Source organism: Sus scrofa, chromosome 18 (genome assembly GCF_054392235.1).
Source record: "Sus scrofa isolate SSC_HxYL_T2T_F1_AM1 chromosome 18, Sscrofa_HxYL_maternal_Yorkshire_Landrace_v2.0, whole genome shotgun sequence".
NCBI classification, from domain to species: domain Eukaryota; kingdom Metazoa; phylum Chordata; class Mammalia; order Artiodactyla; family Suidae; genus Sus; species Sus scrofa.
This window is the reverse complement of record NC_139400.1, coordinates 16,916,917-16,935,014: the sequence shown is the minus strand read 5'-3', so window position 1 is coordinate 16,935,014 and position 18,098 is coordinate 16,916,917. Positions and strand designations below refer to the sequence as shown.

Sequence of the window (18,098 nt, the reverse complement as noted above, 5' to 3'; positions counted from 1 at the left end):
GAATACTGGAACCTTCTCTGCTGATGGAAATATTGTATATCATATTTGGTATACAATATGGTTATATGTACATATACCTATCACATCTCACCAAGTTGTACATTTAACATCTATGCATGTTGTTGTGTGTCAGTTTTGCCTAAAAATGAAAAAAATTCTGTAAACAAATACTAAACTCCAGTTATTTTGCTTTTTGCAGTGTTATAGGATAGCAATTCCAAAACCACTTTCTCTGTATTCTAGGCATCAGTAAATGAGAAAATATATTAAGCATAAATAGAGGATATTTCTCATGGTTAGAGAAAGGAGTTACAAATACATAAAAGGGGAAAACTAAAGTGAACCCTATATTTGGGGATTGGAACTGGGGACAGAGGAATGGGGAAAAATGTGAAAAATGAATAAATCTGGGGCGTTTCCTTCGTGGCTCAGTGGTTAACGACTAGGAACTATGATGATGCGGGTTGGATCCCTGGCCTCGCTCGGTGGGTTAAGGATCTGGCATTGACATGAGCTGTGGGTAGGTCACAGATGTGGCTCAGATCTGGCGTTGCTATGGCTGTGGCGTACGCTGACAGCTGTAGCTCTGATTCAACCCCTAGTCTGAGAACTTCCACATGCCGCAGGTGTGGCCCTAAAAAAAAAAAGTAAATCTGGCTAAAAGGTATATGGATATTCTTGCACCTTTTCTATAAATTTGAAATTACATCAAAATACAATGTTAAGAATACAGCTATGGAGGCAGTTCCCCTTGTGGCTCAGCAGAAACAAAACTGACTAGTATCCATGAGGAATTGGGTTCGACCCTTGGCCTCGCTCAGTAGGTTAAAGATCTGGCGTTGCCATGAGCTGTGGTATAGGTCACAGATGTGGCTTGGATCCCACGTTGCTGTGGCTGTGGTGTAGGCTGGCAGCTGTAGCTCCAATTCGACCCTTAGCCTGGTAACTTCCATATGCTGCAGGTGTGGCCCTAAAAAGCAAAATGAATAAATAAATAAAAATAAAAAATAAAGCCATGGAGAGCAATAATATGTAATGGATACCTGTCCAGAGAAGAGTTTATGCAAAAATAAGAGAGAAAATTAAGAAGGGATGTCCTTTATTTGCTTTTACGATCATATTCCTCCAAGTTTTCCAGGAAAAGGTAGAATTAAAAAGTCACCATACAGTCCAGTTGGAGGGTCCTATCATCCAGCTCAAGACAAATAGTATCTAGAACAGTAGTTCCCAACATTGATTGCACCCTGGAATTATCCAGAGAGCTTTTTAGAAAATGATGCCAGGGCTCTACCACCATAGATTTGATTTAATCAGCCTTGTATGTGGCCCAGGCGTTGATACTTTAAAAGCTCTTCAGGCTAAGTTTAATGTGCAGCCATGAGTGGCTTCCACGGTCTTTGGGGAAAACCAAAGACAACTTTGGTGTCAACCAAGGAAGGGAAACCAGATGAAGGTGCAAATTGGAGGTGACACAAAGGGTAATTTGTTTGGGAAACTGAGAAGAGGGATTGGATTTCTCCAGAACAGGGTTTACAAGGAGGAAGCATGGCTTTATCAGCACCCACAGCCAGCAGAACCAGGGGCTGCAGTGATGACCAGCTATGCCTCTGAAGCCTACGAAGATCTGTGTCTGGTGTACCTTTTCTTCTACCAAGTCTTTTAGGATCAGATTTGAGGAAAGCTTTTCTGGTTAGGTTCCTGTGCAGGCAGAGAATGCTGGTCTCTACGAACCTACCTTTTAATGAGGTTATTTGGGCAAGTTCCCCATCCAGACCAACCAATGCTTGATACCAGGCAAAGCGCTGCCTTCCAGAGTAAGTGCAGTAGAGCTGGAAGGCACCCAGAGGGTTTGACATCCAGGCCACCCACTGAGCAACTATCTACCTCTCTCTTTTTCTCACTACGAAGTAGGTTGAATGCACATTTCTGAGGAAGTGCATTTTCAGACAACATGACCCATGCTCTGATTCCTGCAGGAGTTTCAGTGTAGTGCCTCTTAAAGCTGAAGCAATGACATTGTTTTTCCAAGGTGTCTTTTCCTACCTCGCGTTTCCATGAAAACTGCAGAGCTTGAGGAGGCTAACGTAATTGCCCTCATAGTGAATATGTTGAAATAGCAGTTTTATGAAATAGTCATGTGAAAAGCCAGCCAGTCATGCTGTCTTGGGATTTAGATGTTATTTCATAAAAGGTGAGTTCTCATAGTTTGGCCCATAACCAGCATGAACAGCCTTGCTAGTATACAAAGCATTTACCCTGAGTACTTCACTTCTCTATTTTGTTCATTTTATCAAGACAGACCTAGGCAATCAATGCCATTCTACTTGCGTACACCGTGTATAGGTCTTTATTTTGCTACAGTGAGTCCATTGATATAAAGTAGAGAGGCTCTCAGTTATATTTTACAAAAGAAATTAGAATGTTTGTTTTTTGTTTCTTTTTTTTTTTTTTTTTTTTTGGCTGTGCCCATGGCATATAAAAGTTTCCAAGCCAGGGATCAAACCTGAGCTGCTGCGGTGACCATGCTGGATCTTTAACCCAGTGTGCCACAAGGGAACTCCCTGGAATGGGTGTCTGGAGGCTTTATGAACAGTCAGAGGCATAGTCACAAAGAGCCCGTTTCGTGTCCGCTCTCAGCTTAGATCTGGTGTCCTGGGACCTGCCTTGTGGTCCGCCCTTAGCCTCAGGCTTCTCTGAGCCCAGAGGAGAAGGGTCTCCACTGCTCTCCTCAGCTTGGCATTGCCGGCAATCAGGATGACTGCGTGTCCCGAGGGACAGGCTGCCAGTATCCCTACACAGACCATTACCCCGATCTTGTTGTGCCAGAGCATCAGTAAAGGCACCGAGATTACGGCGGCACAGAAGGACACCATGTACAGGCAGAAAAAGGAGACGAGAGTTCTGAGCGCTTTAAAATGGGCCTCCAGGCTGGGATCCCGAGAGTCCCTGGTTTGGGTCCTCATTGTCGTCATGTGCCTTGCCAGGGAGGCAATCAGCAGCCCGGAAGAAACCAGAAAAAGCAAGAAAGGAGGGATGGACCCCAGGCTGCAGAAGAGGAAGGAACGAGAGAAACGGAGGTTTGCAGTTTTCAAATTGAGCTCCGTATTGTTATTCATTGATAACCTAGTTGTGACTGAGAAGTGAGAGCTACTAAAAAAGTCCCATAAGCAAAAAACAGTGCAGAGGCAGGAGAAAAGAACGGCACCCAAGAGCATCCGGGGTGTCTTCCTGGAGATCCAGCTGGCCAAGCAGAGCAGGAAGGTGCGAGAGAAACGGACAATCTTGGAGCAGTAGAAGAGACTAAGGCAGGTGGTGAACCACAGGCCAGCTTGATTTATGATCATCCAGAGCATGATGGTGGTTTGGTAGCTGAGACTCAGTGGGTCCTTCATCCTCTGGAAGTGGGTGAGCTGGACGGCATCCAGAAAGAGCACCCCGTGCAGGAACAGCCGCGTGAGGCTGAGGCTTAGCAGGACAAGGTCACAGTTGCTCAGTGGCTGCCTCCTCACCACGTCCCAAAAATTCACCGAGACAATGAAGGCATTGACTAGGAGCCCTACTGCAAACTCCAGGACCGAAAAGAACAGAAATGCTTTCTTCATTTCATAGGAAACGGTTATGACAGGAGTCAGAGGCACCATGGTGTCCCTTCTCACCTGGGGAATCCCAGACTCACTTGTCACTCAGCAGAGAAGTGGACATTCTGGGCTACGTCCTTCACAAGGCCTCTGGCTCTTGCTCGTAATCTATCCCAAAGTGAGTGCATCAAAGGTCCTGACAGTAAACTTAGAAGGCTAGTGTTGCTTTAGAGTACCTGTTGGATACACACAAGGGCTCAGCGTTAGGGCAGAAAAGTGATGGTTCAGTGCTATGGGTGGTGCAGAAGCTTTTAATAAACCCAGGTGTTTCTGTAACAACAGGTCCCCAGAGGGCCAGGGCCTGGCATCACAGATGCAAACAAGACAGGGTCTCAATTTTCAAGCCCAGTTTTGCATGCCCATCTGGACCCACATGAGTGGATGGGAGAGTAGGATTTGCTTATGGGTTTTAAGGAAAGTGACAGCAGGCAAAGCATATATTCTGTGTGAACTGAGGTTTGAAATGGTGCCCCTTTCCATTTGCCTGCTTTCTGTCACCCCTTGGGAGACTCTTACCATGAACTGTTTTTAATATGGACAAGTGTGTGATTCCTCCCCTGTAGCAGGTGTATGACTGGTATGGCTGCCATTGCCAGAGATTGCAGTCTGCCATCATTATTATGATTATTAGGCCAGGAACCATGCTCGGCAAGAGGAGTATTGATGAGAGCAAGACCTGGAGTTCCCTGGTGGCTCAGTGGGTTAAGGATCTGGCATTGTCACTGCTGTAGCTCAGGTCACTGCTATATGATGGGTTCGATCCCTGGCCTGGGAATTTCTGGGTGCTGCAGGAGTGGCCAGAACACCCCAAACAAAAACAGACAACATGAACAAGACAAGCATCTTGCTCTGAAGGGAGAGGGGAGAGGGAATATCATTGCGGAAGCCTTATAGTTGCTCTCTCTGCTCCGCACCCCCATACCACACTTTCTACAAAACAACGGCAGTGATGTGGTTAATGCAAACCTGAGGTCATGTCATTGCTCTGGTCACACCTTTCAAGGCCTCCCACCTCCCTCACCATATCAGCTAAGCTTTCACAGTAGCCCAGAGGTCCCACGTGCAGAATCAGGGCCTCTGTCCCTTCTCAGTTGTCATCTGAGATACTTGCCTCCTCCTTCACTCCACTCCAGCCACCTGGGCCTCCTTCCTGTTCTGGGAACTCGCCAGGCCCCTCCCACCTCCAGACCATTGCACTTGCCCTTCCAACCGCCTCATGCTTTTCCCCACATGCTCCAGCATCTCGCTTTCTTCTCAGAAGTTCTCTTCTCAACATTTGCCTCATCAGAGACCATCTCTTGCCCACATCTTGGATGCTTCCTCTCATACCTGACCTGTTGTATATTTCTGCATATATGCAATTATTTGTTGCTTGTATCCACCCCTGACTCAACATGTAAGTTTCATGGAGACCCATAGCACTGTATTCGGGAACTGTTTTTGGAATGAATGAAATTTTTGCAAATGAAGCATTTAGTAGTTTGTAACATGCCTGTGGATTATACATAGGACATTTCTTAGCAGTACTAATTTTTAACACTTTTGACATTCTTTTCTATGATAGCTGGCTGTAAATTCTGAAATCTAGCTTTCTCCCCTTTTAATAGTTCCAAAATTTCGGTGAGCTCTGGCTTTCCAGCATCTCTAGTTCTCCTGGATCTCTAAAGGAATATGAGCGGATTTCGCAATCCCTCCTGCAAGCTCTGTGAAAAGTCAGGCCAGCTGCTCAGTGGAGATGGGAGAACCGATCATTCAGAGACGAGGGGCTGTGTTACAGTATTTTCCCTGATCCGGTGCTTCTTCTCCCTCTTGCAGACGCTTTAATTTTTCAGTTTTTCTGTTATTATTTGCCTTCATGCTGCATTCACTGACTCACTTATTTTGTGTTATGAATGAAGATGAGAGGAAGGGGAGGGATTGTATAATTGCTTTGCTCTTGGTTATGTGATAACATTTCCTCCAAGGGGTGGAGCTCCCCCACCTCTCTTCATCTGCTTGGTCTGCCTCATGCTTCCCTGGCCTTTCTGCTAACTCCTAGCCTGACTGTGGGCAGTCTGCTCCCTCTGAGTGTGCCCAAGGGTCTGTGGAGCACAAACACCCCAGTGGAAGGTGCTCTGTGTTGTGAACATGGGCTCTGGAACAAGCGTCTTTCAGGTGAAGGCCTGGCTCTGCTGCTTCCTCTGTGCAGCCTTGCGTGGTGATTAAAACCTCTTCCTTTATCTCAGATGCAACGGAGATGATGATCAAAATACCACCGACTTTAGAGGGTTGAGAGCATCATTTGAATTGACATGTGTCACACGATTGGAACTCTGCTTGGCATATGGCATCCAATCAATAAACGTTAGTTATAGAACTGTCACAGGATCCAACAGTTCCTCATCTGGCTATATATACAAAGGCAGTGGAAAAGGACATCGAATATGTATCTAAGCTCCCACATTCATTCAGCAGTATTCACAATAGCCAAGATATGGCAACAACCCAGGTGTCCATTCATGGATGAATGGAGCCAATGGAGCATCATTTAGCCATAAGAAAGAAGGAAATCCTGCCATTTGTGACCACATGGATGGACCTTGAGGGCCTTATGCTAAGTGAAATAAGCCAGACAGAGAAAGAGAAATACTGCGTAGTGTCACTTGTAACTGTGTATGGAATATGAAAAAAAGATCAAACTTATAATGGAGAGTAAAAAAGGGATTGCCAGTGGTTGGGGAGTGGGAGAAATAAGAAGAGGTTGGTAAAAAGGTGCAGACTTAAGCTAGAAGACAGATAAGGTCTAAGGATCAGATGTATAACATAGTGACTATGGTGGTGACACTGTGTGGTATAAATAAAATTTGCTCAGAGAATAAAATTTAAACATTGTCACCAAATATATGTACATGTACATATACATACAGAGGGAGAGATGGAGCTGATTAACTAGATGAGAAGGGTCCTTTTAAAGTGTACACATATAGCAACTTTAAACATCTTATGATTTTGTCAATTATTTCTCAGTAAAGCCGGAAAAAAGAAAGGAGTTTGTTCAGAGAAGGCTTCCTAAAAGTAATATTGAGGTTGAGACCTTAAGAATGAGCAAGAAACTGTGCGTTTCACCACAGATGGTGTCGTTTTAGTAGGAGGTAGTAGTCACCCTGAAATTTAAAGACAAGAAGGAGTAACAACCTGTATATGGGAAAAAAGAATGGGTATATTTATGGGTCTGACTGATTCACTTGGCTGTGTACCTGACATGAATACAACATTGTAAATCAACTCTACTTCAATAAATTTTTTTTTCAAAAAGAATCCTGAAAGGATCACATTAATGACAAGGCACTGATGTAAAAAAGGTCACAAAATTCTGAAAGGCAGAGACACAAAAGGGAACTCTTGACCTCCTACAAAGTTTGACAAACAGAACTGTACATTTTTTTTTTTTCGGGGCCGCACCTGCGGCATATGGAGGTTCCCAGACTGGGGGTCAAATCGGAGTTGCAGCTGCCAGCCTACACCATAGCCACAACCACATGGGATCTGAGCCGTTTTGCAACCCTCACCACAGCTCACCTCAAGGCCGGATCCTTAACCCACTGAACAAGGCTAGGGATCGAACCCGCGTCCTCATGGATACTAGTTTGGCTCATTACCTCTGAGCCACAATGGGAACTGTCTTTACACTCAGAAAATCACATATGCACACACACATACATAATAACACAGATTAGGGAGTCATTGGGAGGGAAGAGTTTTTCATTTTTGTTTGCAGAGGGTTCAGGGAGCCTAAGAGGTAGGAGCGTTGGGGCAGTGATATACCCATAACTCCTGAAATCTGAAAGTATGTTTGAACAAAGGTGGAGGTTCTAGAGGCAGGAGGCTTGCTGAAGTGCCACACACCAGCCTGCAGGAGAAAAAGATCACACTGTTGAGAAGTTAGAAGGAGAGGACAGGGATACTGGTACCTCAGTCCCCTAGGAGTTAGAGGATGAAACAGGCTCACAGCCCTGGGACACAGTGAAGTGATTTTGGAGGTCAGCAGGAGTGTTAGGCTGGTTTGGTGGCTGGTCTGTGCAGAATCGTGTAATCATTGCCATTTTCCCAGAAGTTAAGCCAGTTTGGGATCCAGAATCTTCCTATCATTATTCAACAGCTGCCAGTAGGTGGCGCCAGACCACTAGGAGACCTGGAATTCCCGGCCAAGCTCACCCTGGCTATTGATGTAATCTTGCAATAAATAATGTGACCCCCATGTGCTACAGTATTGAAATTTTAGACTTTATTTACCATTATATGGTAGGCTGAATATCCTTTAATCTCACAGTTGCCCTGCGAAGAGTGTAGTGGTCCTTCCATTCTATGATGACAAGGTGGAGTTTTAGGAAAGTTAGTTAAATATCTTGGCCAGGGTAACTAAATTACTAAGTGAGGAGTTAGGATGTTGATGCTTTTGGATGGCATATAGCCAGGATTCCCAGAAATCTCCAAATCCAGCTCTGGCAGTTACTCCTATTCCATGAGAGGAACAGCAGGGGAATGGGGCGTGGGGCATGTATTATTTTATTAAAGGTTAGGCCAGCATCTGGAAGCTCCCAAAGCAGAACTCCATTATGAGTTGGTTTGGCACATGCAGGAGACCTAGGCAGAATCCACACATCCGACTTGTCATTCCGTTCATAGTAGTTATTGCCATCTGCCTACACACTACCACTTCTCTCCTCCTCATTGCCCACAGAACCCCTGTGTTATTGGGTATGCCAATATTAACTAAGAATTAGCTACCTTGCCCATCTTTCTTTCAGATAAGAGTAGCCAGTGAGACAAAGAAGACTTTGGGTGGAATTTCATAGAAAGCCTTGTCACCTTATCTCTTTTTCTGTGAGCACCAGCCCTGAAGGAAAAGCCAAGAGAATCTCAACCCTGAAGTTTTTGAGGTTTTTTTTTTTTTTTTTTTTTTTTTTTGTCTTTTCTAGGGCCACACCTGTGGTACATGGAGGTTCCCAGACTAGCGGTCTGATCGGAGCTGTAGCCAGTGGCCTAGGTCAGAGCCACAGCAATGCAGGATCTGAGCCGCGTCTGCGACCTACACCACAGCTCATGTCAACGCCGGATCCTTAACCCACTGAGTGAGGCCAGGGACCAAACCCACAACCTCATGGTTCCTAGTCAGATTTGTTAACCACTGAGCCAAGATGGGAACTCCAAGTTTTTGAGTTTTCGAAAACCATACCAGCAGTTTCTCTGCTTTAGGCTTCTCATTGCGTGAGAAAGGTAATTTCTTTCTGTCTTTAAGTCACAATGCTTGAGTCACTGCAGCTAAAGGCTGAATGCAATGCCTAAACTGATAGCTTGCCTGCGAGAAGGATTCTGAGTCCATTCGCACTTTAGATGTTTGAAACGAGGAAGTGGAACACGATAAGGGCAGCTGTCTGTCTGTCTAGGTTCATTTGTCATGAAGAGGCAGAAAACAGGAAGCACAGAGAGGACCCAAAAGGAAGGAGGTCTCTGCTTCCTGTGCAGTCCAATTTGTCAAAGGAAGGAGGGCAAGGGAGACAAGATTGGCTCATCTGCTTTTGGCTAGTGCCCAGCCCCGGTCTGGTTAACATAGGTGCCAGCGCTGAATCTTGTAGTTAAGGACATACTTAGATCACTGTCCCCAGCAGGGACCTGTGGGTAGGGATTCCTTTAGAAGGTACCCTGGACAGACCCCTCTTCAGCTTTGCTTTGTCCGCTAATATGAATTATGGAAAAGGAGGTTTTACGTAAAAGCTGATAGAGCTGGGAGACGTTGGATGACAAGCAGACTTGTTCTGTTGCTCTCTGATCACTGATGCTCTCTCAGCATCAGTGATACTTGGTGGGTACACTGTCCAGCAGAGACAGGGAAGATGGTGCAAACGTGGCGATTCCCATAGAGCAGCACAGAGAGGGAGTATGTAAGGGAGAGAGGCTGAGCCAGGGAAGTGGGCCGCAATGAGAGAGACTGTGCGTGGCTGTGAGACATTTATGGCATTCTTTTCACACTTTCCCCTGCAGTTGGGCCCTGGGGGAATCAGACTCACCAGGGTCTCATCACAGAGGAGAACTTCTGTAAAGTTTAGTGTTTTGTGTAGAAAAAAATCATGCATGCTATTACTTTCTAGTCACATTTTTTATAATTCAAAATATTGATTCAAATTGCCTTTTCTCCAAGGATCTTTGACTAAAATTGATTTTCCAAGATGTGTTGTGTACCTCTCAATGTGACACCGCATATGCCTAGGCCATATATATCCTGATCCCAAAAGCACATTTCTATGGGGAGGCCAAACAATTTGGACGGACTCTATGGGGATAGGAAGGTCCTGTAATTGCAGGTGGTTGTAGAAGCCAGCAAAATGCTGACAGCATGTTGCTTATAAGTTGGACTGGAATGTTTAGAGATTTTGGTGAGAGTCTGTCATAGCAAGGCCAGCAGAGAATATTTGGTTGACAGGTATAGAAACTCACAGAACCTGGATGCAAGATAGGATGGTGATAATGACGATGGTCATGACGATGATGGTAGTGGTGGTGGTCACATCGTTATGACGATGATGGTGGTGGTGATGGTAGTAGACATGGGGTCATGATGGTGGTGATGGCGGCAGTGGTGCTGGTCATGCGGTCCTGATGGTGGTGGTGAGGGTGTGATGGTGATGGTGCTGGTGGTGGTGAGGGTGTGATGGTGATGGTGGTGGTCATGCGGTCCTGATGGTGGTGGTGAGGGTGTGATGGTGATGGTGCTGGTGGTGGTGAGGGTGTGATGGTGATGGTGGTGGTCATGCGGTCCTGATGGTGGTGGTGAGGGTGTGATGGTGATGGTGCTGGTGGTGGTGAGGGTGTGATGGTGATGGTGGTGGTCATGCGGTCCTGATGGTGGTGGTGATGGTGGCAGTGGTGCTGGTCATGCCGTCCTGATGGTGGTGGTGAGGGTGTGATGGTGATGGTGCTGGTCATATGATGATGATGGTGGTGGTGAGGGTGCTGGTGGTGGTCATGCGGTCAGAATGATGATGGTGATGATGGTGGTGGAGATGGTGATGGTGGGAATTAGTCGTAGAGGTGGTGACAGTAGTAATGGTAAAAGTAGTATTCTACTGAAGAAGCAAGAGAGTCCCATGAAATTCTATTGTGCATTGGCCTTCACAGAAATAAGAAAAATACTAACAGCTAGTCTCTTGACTTTTTCTTCTTTGGGGTTGACTAATCTCTCACTTCTGCTCCTTTATATATGTCTACTCTATTCTCTTTTGGGCAAACAGATATTTTCAGTAAAACTTTAATTTCTGCCTCTTTGTAACATGACATGATCCCACAGTCTAAATATGATTCAGAATCTATGTCTCAATTCCTAATTTCCAAGAAAAGAATCTGATTGGACCAGGTTGGATCAGTCCAGTGCTGGTCCAGTCAGTTGTGACCAGTGAGTTCAGGTTGGGTTGGGGTCCCTTACAGGAGTGGGCAGGTGTTCCCTGGAGGTAGGGGAGAGGAGCCATGGAGGAAATGGTGGGAATCTCTAGGATAAGATTTGAACTTAAAGAGAAGTAGCTATCTGGAGTTCCCATCTCGGCGCAGCGGAAACGAATCTGCCTAGAAACCATGAGGTTTCGTGTTTGATCCCTGGCCTTGCTCAGTGGGTTAAGGATATGGCATTGCGGTGAGCTATGGTGTAGGTCACAGACGTGGCTCGGATCCCATGTTACTGTGGCTGTGGTGTAGGCTGGAAGCTACAGCCCTGATTCGACCTCTAGCCTGGGAACTTTCATATGCTGTGGATGCAGCCCTAAAAAGACAAAAAAAAAAAAAAAAAAAAAAAAAAAAAGAAAGAAAGAAAGAAAGAAAGAAAGAAAGAAAGAAAGAAAGAAAGAAAGAAAAAAGAGAAGTAGCTGTGTGTGAGGGGAGAGTGGTAGAATTTAATAAGCAGCAGCAGGTTCTAAGGTTTTTCTTTTTGGGGTACGTGGCAGAGAGTAAAGTTTGAATTTGTTGAATGAATGAACAGATATTTAATGTGAAAAAGCAATTTCTGGATTTACCAACTTCTGACTCTGTGAACAATGAATTACTAGATCGAAACTAAGTTAGCACTTACTCAATTTCTCCACTATTTGAATGACCTTTAAAAAGTCCTTTCTCTTCATTTGTTTCCTCGTTGTACATGGGGATTCATAATACCTGCTTTATCTTTTTGTTGCGATGAAAGAGATAATACAAAAGGTCCTGAAAACTGCAAGGTGTCGTATAAATTTTATGACTAACATGTGACTACTAAGTAATGTACTATCCCCAATAACTCTCGCTTTGGACTCGTACCTGTGTTTGCAAGTATTTCTGGGGGGGGTGAGCAGTAGGAAACGATGAAAAGCCGTGTACAACTGCTGAATAATAGATGTTTCACAAGAGAGGGAAATGCTGAAATGCTCAGTAGAAATCGCTTTTATTCTCACTCTCCTTTGAACATTTCTGGGCAAGGAAATTCCTCCTCCTCTAAGCAAATTCTTTGTCTCCGGAGACCCTCTGACCTGAAGAGCTTTCTTGGGGGAAAAAGAAAAAAAAGAAGAAAAACTAGCTCGGTTGCAATAAAAAGAAAGAGGTACAATTTACCCAATTGTGTAGGTTATGGAGACTGAGAGATGATTGGTGACAGGAAGGGGTGAGATGCGTGTGCTTGTGTGTGTGCGTGGGGGTGGGTGGGGAGAGGGGGAGGAGGAGGGAGAGTGACGGGGCCGTGGAAGCAAAGTTAGGGCCTGGGCTGGTTTTTCTCCCTTAGCCTGTGGTTCAGTGTGGGAGGGCCTGATGTGCGCCACTTGTCTATCTGTGGTCCACAGATGAGAGAAACCAGCTCCTCCAGTGCACACTTCTGAGGCTGTGCCTGGGAGTAGAATAAGCTAAAGGAAGAGTTGTTAACAGAATTGAAGCTAATGATGCTGCTTGCTGGTTTTATTTGACTTTATTTCCAGAAAAGACAAGTGGGGGAGGAAGTGGGAAATCAACACTGGATATCAGGTACTTATTCAGAGGTTTCAGATAGTATTAAGTCATGCATATTGTCACCCCTAATTTACAGAGAAGGCAGTTGAGCTTCCGAACATTTAAATGACTGCCCAAGGTCTGTGGCAAGTCAGTCAAGATTCCAGTATTCAAACCCAGGCTAGTTTGATTCCAAACCTCATGCTCTTTCCATGACGCCGTGCAGGGGACCACGAACTCCCATCTGAAGACTTAACATGGAAACAGTGTCCAGCAAATGATTTCATTTGAGTTCAATGTCATATTCACCTGTTTCAGGTTAATAGGCTTATTTAGGGCTGCTTTCAGGATTACCTAACCCAAGCACAGTTCACTACAGGTTAAATCCAGACAGATGAGTATCCTGTTTTGTTTTGTTTTTTTTAATAAGGATTTTATTCTGAGACGGGAGAATCCGTTGTCCTGTTCAATGCTAGGAGGATGGGATGACACCCACTGGGGCTCAGCTCAGAGGTCAGAATGGGCTTCTCACATGGGTCTGGCTTTGATGGAGACTCGGTATTCAGCCAGCCAGGACTTGATGAGAGGCTAGCGCTCCCCTGAGCACTTTGCGGTATATTCACCCATGAAACAGAACACTGTATCCCCTTATTTTTTTAAAAAAGGGGATTTTAGGAGTGCCCATCATGGCTCAGCAGAAACGAAATGGACTAGCATCCATGAGGATGCACATTCGATCCCTGGCCTCGCTCAGTGGGTTAAGGATCCAGAGTTACCGTGAGCTGTGGTGTAAGTCGAAGACACAGCTTGGATCTGGCATTGCTGTGGCTGTGGTGTAGGCCAGAGGCTATAGCTCCCATTCAACCCCTAGCCTGGGAACCTCGATATGCCATGAGTGTGGCCCTAAAAAGAAAAAAAAAAGAAGCTTTAAATAGTTGTATTCATATAAAGTCACAGTAGCCACTCAATTCATATTTTTTTGTTATATTAATATACCTATGAGTACAATTTTCAAAAAGTATACACATTTGAGTGCATTTTCCATATATTCAATCTACCAGGTTATTGCGAATGGTGTAGTAAGAGTCACATGTGACACTGACTCTAGAGAAAAGGACTAAGGCTAACGAGTTAGTTTTCTTTGTGATGTGGCTCTGCCTTTCCAGGTGTTTACCCTGGCCTGAGGAAGCTCCCTAATTCTCTGATGTGTCTACTCAAGCCCAGTTCATTACAGGTTAAATCCAGACAGATGAGCTGTGCCATAGGTCACAGATGCGGCTCAGATCTGGTGTTGCTGTGACTGTGGTGTCGGCTGGTAGCCAAGCTCCAATTCAGCCCCTAGCCTGGGAACCTATGTTGTTTGTTTCACTTGCTCCCCAGGTGTGTCTAGACTGACTGGGGTTGTTGCCCTAATCCCCCAGTTGTGTGTACACTGACTAGTGATTTCTCCTGAACTTGCCAGGTTTGCCTGCTATAACCTGGGGTAGGGTGGTCTCTAATTCCCAGGAGTTTTTTTTTTTTTTTCTTTTTTCTTTTCTTTTTTTCTTTCTTTTTTTTTTTTTTTTTTTTTTTTTTTTTTTTTTTTTTTTACTTTTTTAGGTCTGCACCTGCAGCATATGGAGGTTCCCAGGCTAGGGGTCAATGGGAGCTTAGCTGCCTGCCTACAGCATACAGCTCATGGAAACGCTGGATCCTTAACCCACTGAGTGAGGCCAGGGATCAAACCTGCGTCCTAGTTTCTATACTATCCTTGGATGTTGCCCTACTTTTGCAGGATATGTACACTGACCAAGAGTCTTTCTACTCCCTGGGTGTGCCTACGCTAATTGAGGTGGAATCCATAACTCCCCAGTTCAGTCACTCTCCTTGGATGTCTGCTCAGTTCTCCAGGAGTGTCTTTTCTGATGTGAGATGCTGCTCAAATTCGCCAGTGCTTTTACCCTAATCTCGAATATCTCCTGTCTCCCCATGGTCGTCTATATAAAGTGGGAAGGAAACACTCTATGCTTGAACATACTGTTATTTCAGCAGTTCAGAAGATGGGAAACATCAATGTGAATTGAACATTTGGAGAAAATTTCCTGACCAAATGGGTCTTAAACTTGGCTCTGCAATAATAGAAAAGGGGTTTTCACAGAAGACAGAGGATGCACGCGAATCCCCATGGAGGGCCGGCCTCAGGAAATATGCAGAAGTAGCTATGAGCGAAGGTGATTGATGCATAGTGAAAAACTATTGGAAAAGTAGAGTAAAAAATGATAAAGGGCACCTTAAAAAGAGCAAGAAGAGTTTGAGACTTATCCTAAAGAACAGACTGATTATTTTAGGTTTTAGAAGGGAAGCCTGAATAAAGTTTTCTTTGGGGAAGGTTGGCACGGGAGAAAGGGGTTTCTCGCTCCGGACTGACTATGATCCAGGGGTTCTTTGATCTTTGGAGAATGTCACAGAAGATCTCAGGGTTGCATGGGTCACTTCCATGCTTTTGGGTCACTCCAATGGACATGCAGCTTCCAGCTTCCAGTGTTCCCTCTGGGTATGACGTAGTCTCTTGGAGGCGTGGGAAAATGTAATAGTCTGAATAAAGACTAAGAGAGACAGATAATCCAGCATATGGAGTGCTAAGCAGAGAGCTCAGAAATCTATTCCATGTTGGAGTTCCTGTTATGGTGCAGTGGAAACGAATCCGACTAGGAACCATGAGGTTGCAGGTTCGATCCCTGGCCTCGCTCAGTGGGTTAGTAATCCGGCGTTGCCGTGAGCTATGGTGTAGGTTGCAGACGCTGCTCGGATCCCGAGTTGCTGTGGCTCTGGCACAGGCCAGCGGCTACAGCTCCAATTCGACCCCTAGCCTGGGAACCTCCATATGCTGTGGGTGTGGCCCTAGAAAGAAAAAAAAGAAAAAGAAATTATTCCATGTTTATGACAGCCTGGGCAGTTTCTGGTCTGCAGTCAGTCCCTGTTGCTGGTGGAAATCTTCTTGCCAACAGCCTGGAATCTCCACGCCGTGGCCCTAGTGCACACTTCCCATGGCATATGGAGGTTCCCAGGCTAGGGGCTATGCCACAGTCACAGCAATGTGGGATCTGAGCCACATCTGCGACCTACACCACAGCTCACGGCAATGCCTGTTCCTTAACCCATTGAACAAGGCCAGGGATCAAACCTGCATCCTCATGGATGCTAGTCAGATTTGTTTCACTGAGCCACTATGGGAACTCCTTTTTTTTTTTTTCCCCAGTTTTTGTCCCTGTCTTTTCCACAGCTGTCTTCTCTGTGGTTTTGCTGCAGTTTCTAAAGCAGGCCCCATTCTTCCTCACCTCTGTGCCTTTTGCTGATCCCTTAGCCCCCAATGTCTCTCTCCTTTTCTCCTTCCCTTCCCACCCACTCCCATCCATCTTTGCTTTTGGTTTCTTTCTTGTTGCTCCTAGGTGGGGGTATTCTTTATCCAGTGGCATTATCAGTACTCTCTTGTCTTTTGTGGCATCACCATTTGACTTCTTTCTTTTTTGGTCTTATGGCATATGGAGGATCCCAGGCTAGGGGTCCAGCCAGTGCTGTAGCCACAGGCCTACGTGACAGCCACAGAAACACCAGATCCGAGCCAAGTCTGTGACCTCCACCACAGCTCACGGCAACGCTGGATCCTTAACTCACTGAATAAGGGCAGGGATCGAACCCACAACCTCATGGTTCCTAGTCAGATTCGTTAACCACTGAGTGACGACGGGAACTCCACCATTTGACTTCTGACATGCCCTTGGCTGTGAGGTTGTAGAGGCCTCAGATCCATGTTCCAGGGCGGGCTTGGCCAGATTGCATTGGTGTTTGCATTCCGGCTTCACAGCTTGTTGGTTACACAACCTTCTGGCAATTGCTCTTCGTGCCTCAGGTTTCTCAGCTATAAATCTGGGGTTATGACAGTCACTGCCTCACAGGGTAGTGACAAGGGGAAAGTGAAATCATGCCTGTGAATCGTTTAACGTGAGGCCTAGGCCATAGTAAGTGTTCCTTACTCTTGCTGTCATTGCTCTTCTGATAGATCTTTGTTTATAGCACACACATAATAACTAAGTTTTGAATGAACTTGTGTTTAGGACGTGGTTATTGTTGTATTTTCAGGGGTTGGAAGCAGGGAGGTGGCTTAGGGGCTAATGCATGTGCCAGACAGGGTCATGGGGTCTGGGGAAGGGTGGTGTCTGGAGTATTCCCAGGAGGAGGGCTTGTCATCCCATCACTGGTTCTCACAGTTGCACGGCCCACATGGCTCCCAGATAGACCTGTTTTCCTGTCATCCTCAGGCCCAGACAAGGCTGTGTGTCACCAGGGCTGCAAACCCTTCCTGACTCCATAGTCCTGTACCTTGGTCTGCCCTGAATCGTCTCTTTAAATCCAAGGGCTAAACTTTTAAATGACAGCTCTAGTCTGGCAACATCATAGAGTGAGTGTGTGAACAGGGCCTTGGACAAAGTAGCTCCTAATAATTCTTTGTTTTTAAATGTTAATGGGCATTTTAAATCCTTAGGAGAGAAGGAGATATTGGTGTAGTTGAAGGTACCTAGGGTTGGGAGTCCAGGGTCTGGGCTCCAGTCACAGCTGTAACAGAGGCATAATGATCAAAATAATCATAATTGACACTGACTGTATTTGTTTTGTAACACCAAGTCTTTTATTGTTTTATAGGGTTTAATCTTTAAAATTTGATTGGATAAGTACCATTTTTACCTCTTTTTTTTTTTCTTTTCTTTTTAGGGTTGCACCCACAGTGTTTGGAAGTTCCCAGACTAAGGGGTGAATCAGAGCTGCAGCTGCTGGCTTACACCACAGCCACAGCAACGCCAGATCCTTACGCCACTGAGTGAGGCCAAGGATCGAACTCATGCCCTCATGGATACTAGTCAGAGTTTTCACCTCTGCACCAAAATGGGAACTTCAAGGCCTTTTTTTTAAATGGCTGCACCCATGGCATATGGAGGTTCCCAAGCTAGGGGTCAAATTGGAGCTATAGGTGCCCGCCCATGCCACAGCCACAGCAATGCCAGATCTGAGCCCATGTCTGTGACCTACACCACAGCTCACGGCAATGCCAGATCCTTAACCCACTGATCAAGGTCAGGGATCGAACCTGTGTCCTCATGGATACTAGTCAGATTCCTTCCCACTGAGCCATGATGGGAACTCTGACTTTTTTTTTTAATTGAGGTATAATTGATTTACAATGTTGTATTAGTTTCTGATATACAGCCGAGTAATTGGCTGACACACACACACCAATTTACATTTCTACTGACAGTGTAGCAGGGTTCCCTTTTTTCCATACTCTCTTTAGTATTTGTTATTTATAGATTTTTTTAATGATGGCCATTCTGACCAGTGAGTGGTGGTACCTCACTGTAGGTTTGATTTGCATTTCTCTAATAATTAGCAATGTTGAGCATATTTTCATGTGCCTGTTGGCCGTCTGTTTGTCTTCTTGGGAGAAATGTCTAT

The 18,098-nt window shown here is 45.4% G+C and overlaps 2 protein-coding genes across 3 annotated transcripts in view; one reads left to right on the top strand and one right to left on the bottom strand.

Annotated features, from left to right (window-relative positions):
• MGAM (maltase-glucoamylase) overlaps positions 1-18,098 on the top strand; it is a 186,545-nt gene that overhangs the window by 71,714 nt on the left and 96,733 nt on the right. The window lies entirely within an intron of this gene.
• Positions 2,634-3,641, bottom strand: TAS2R38 (taste 2 receptor member 38). Its single transcript, XM_003360103.3, has one exon. It carries the CDS (start codon positions 3,639-3,641, stop codon positions 2,634-2,636), a length of 1,008 nt encoding a protein of 335 aa, XP_003360151.3.

Bases quoted from the DNA above. Each gene is read 5' to 3' on its own strand.
- TAS2R38 (XM_003360103.3), bottom strand. From the start codon at position 3,641: ATGGTGCCTCTGACTCCTGTCATAACCGTTTCCTATGAAATGAAGAAA.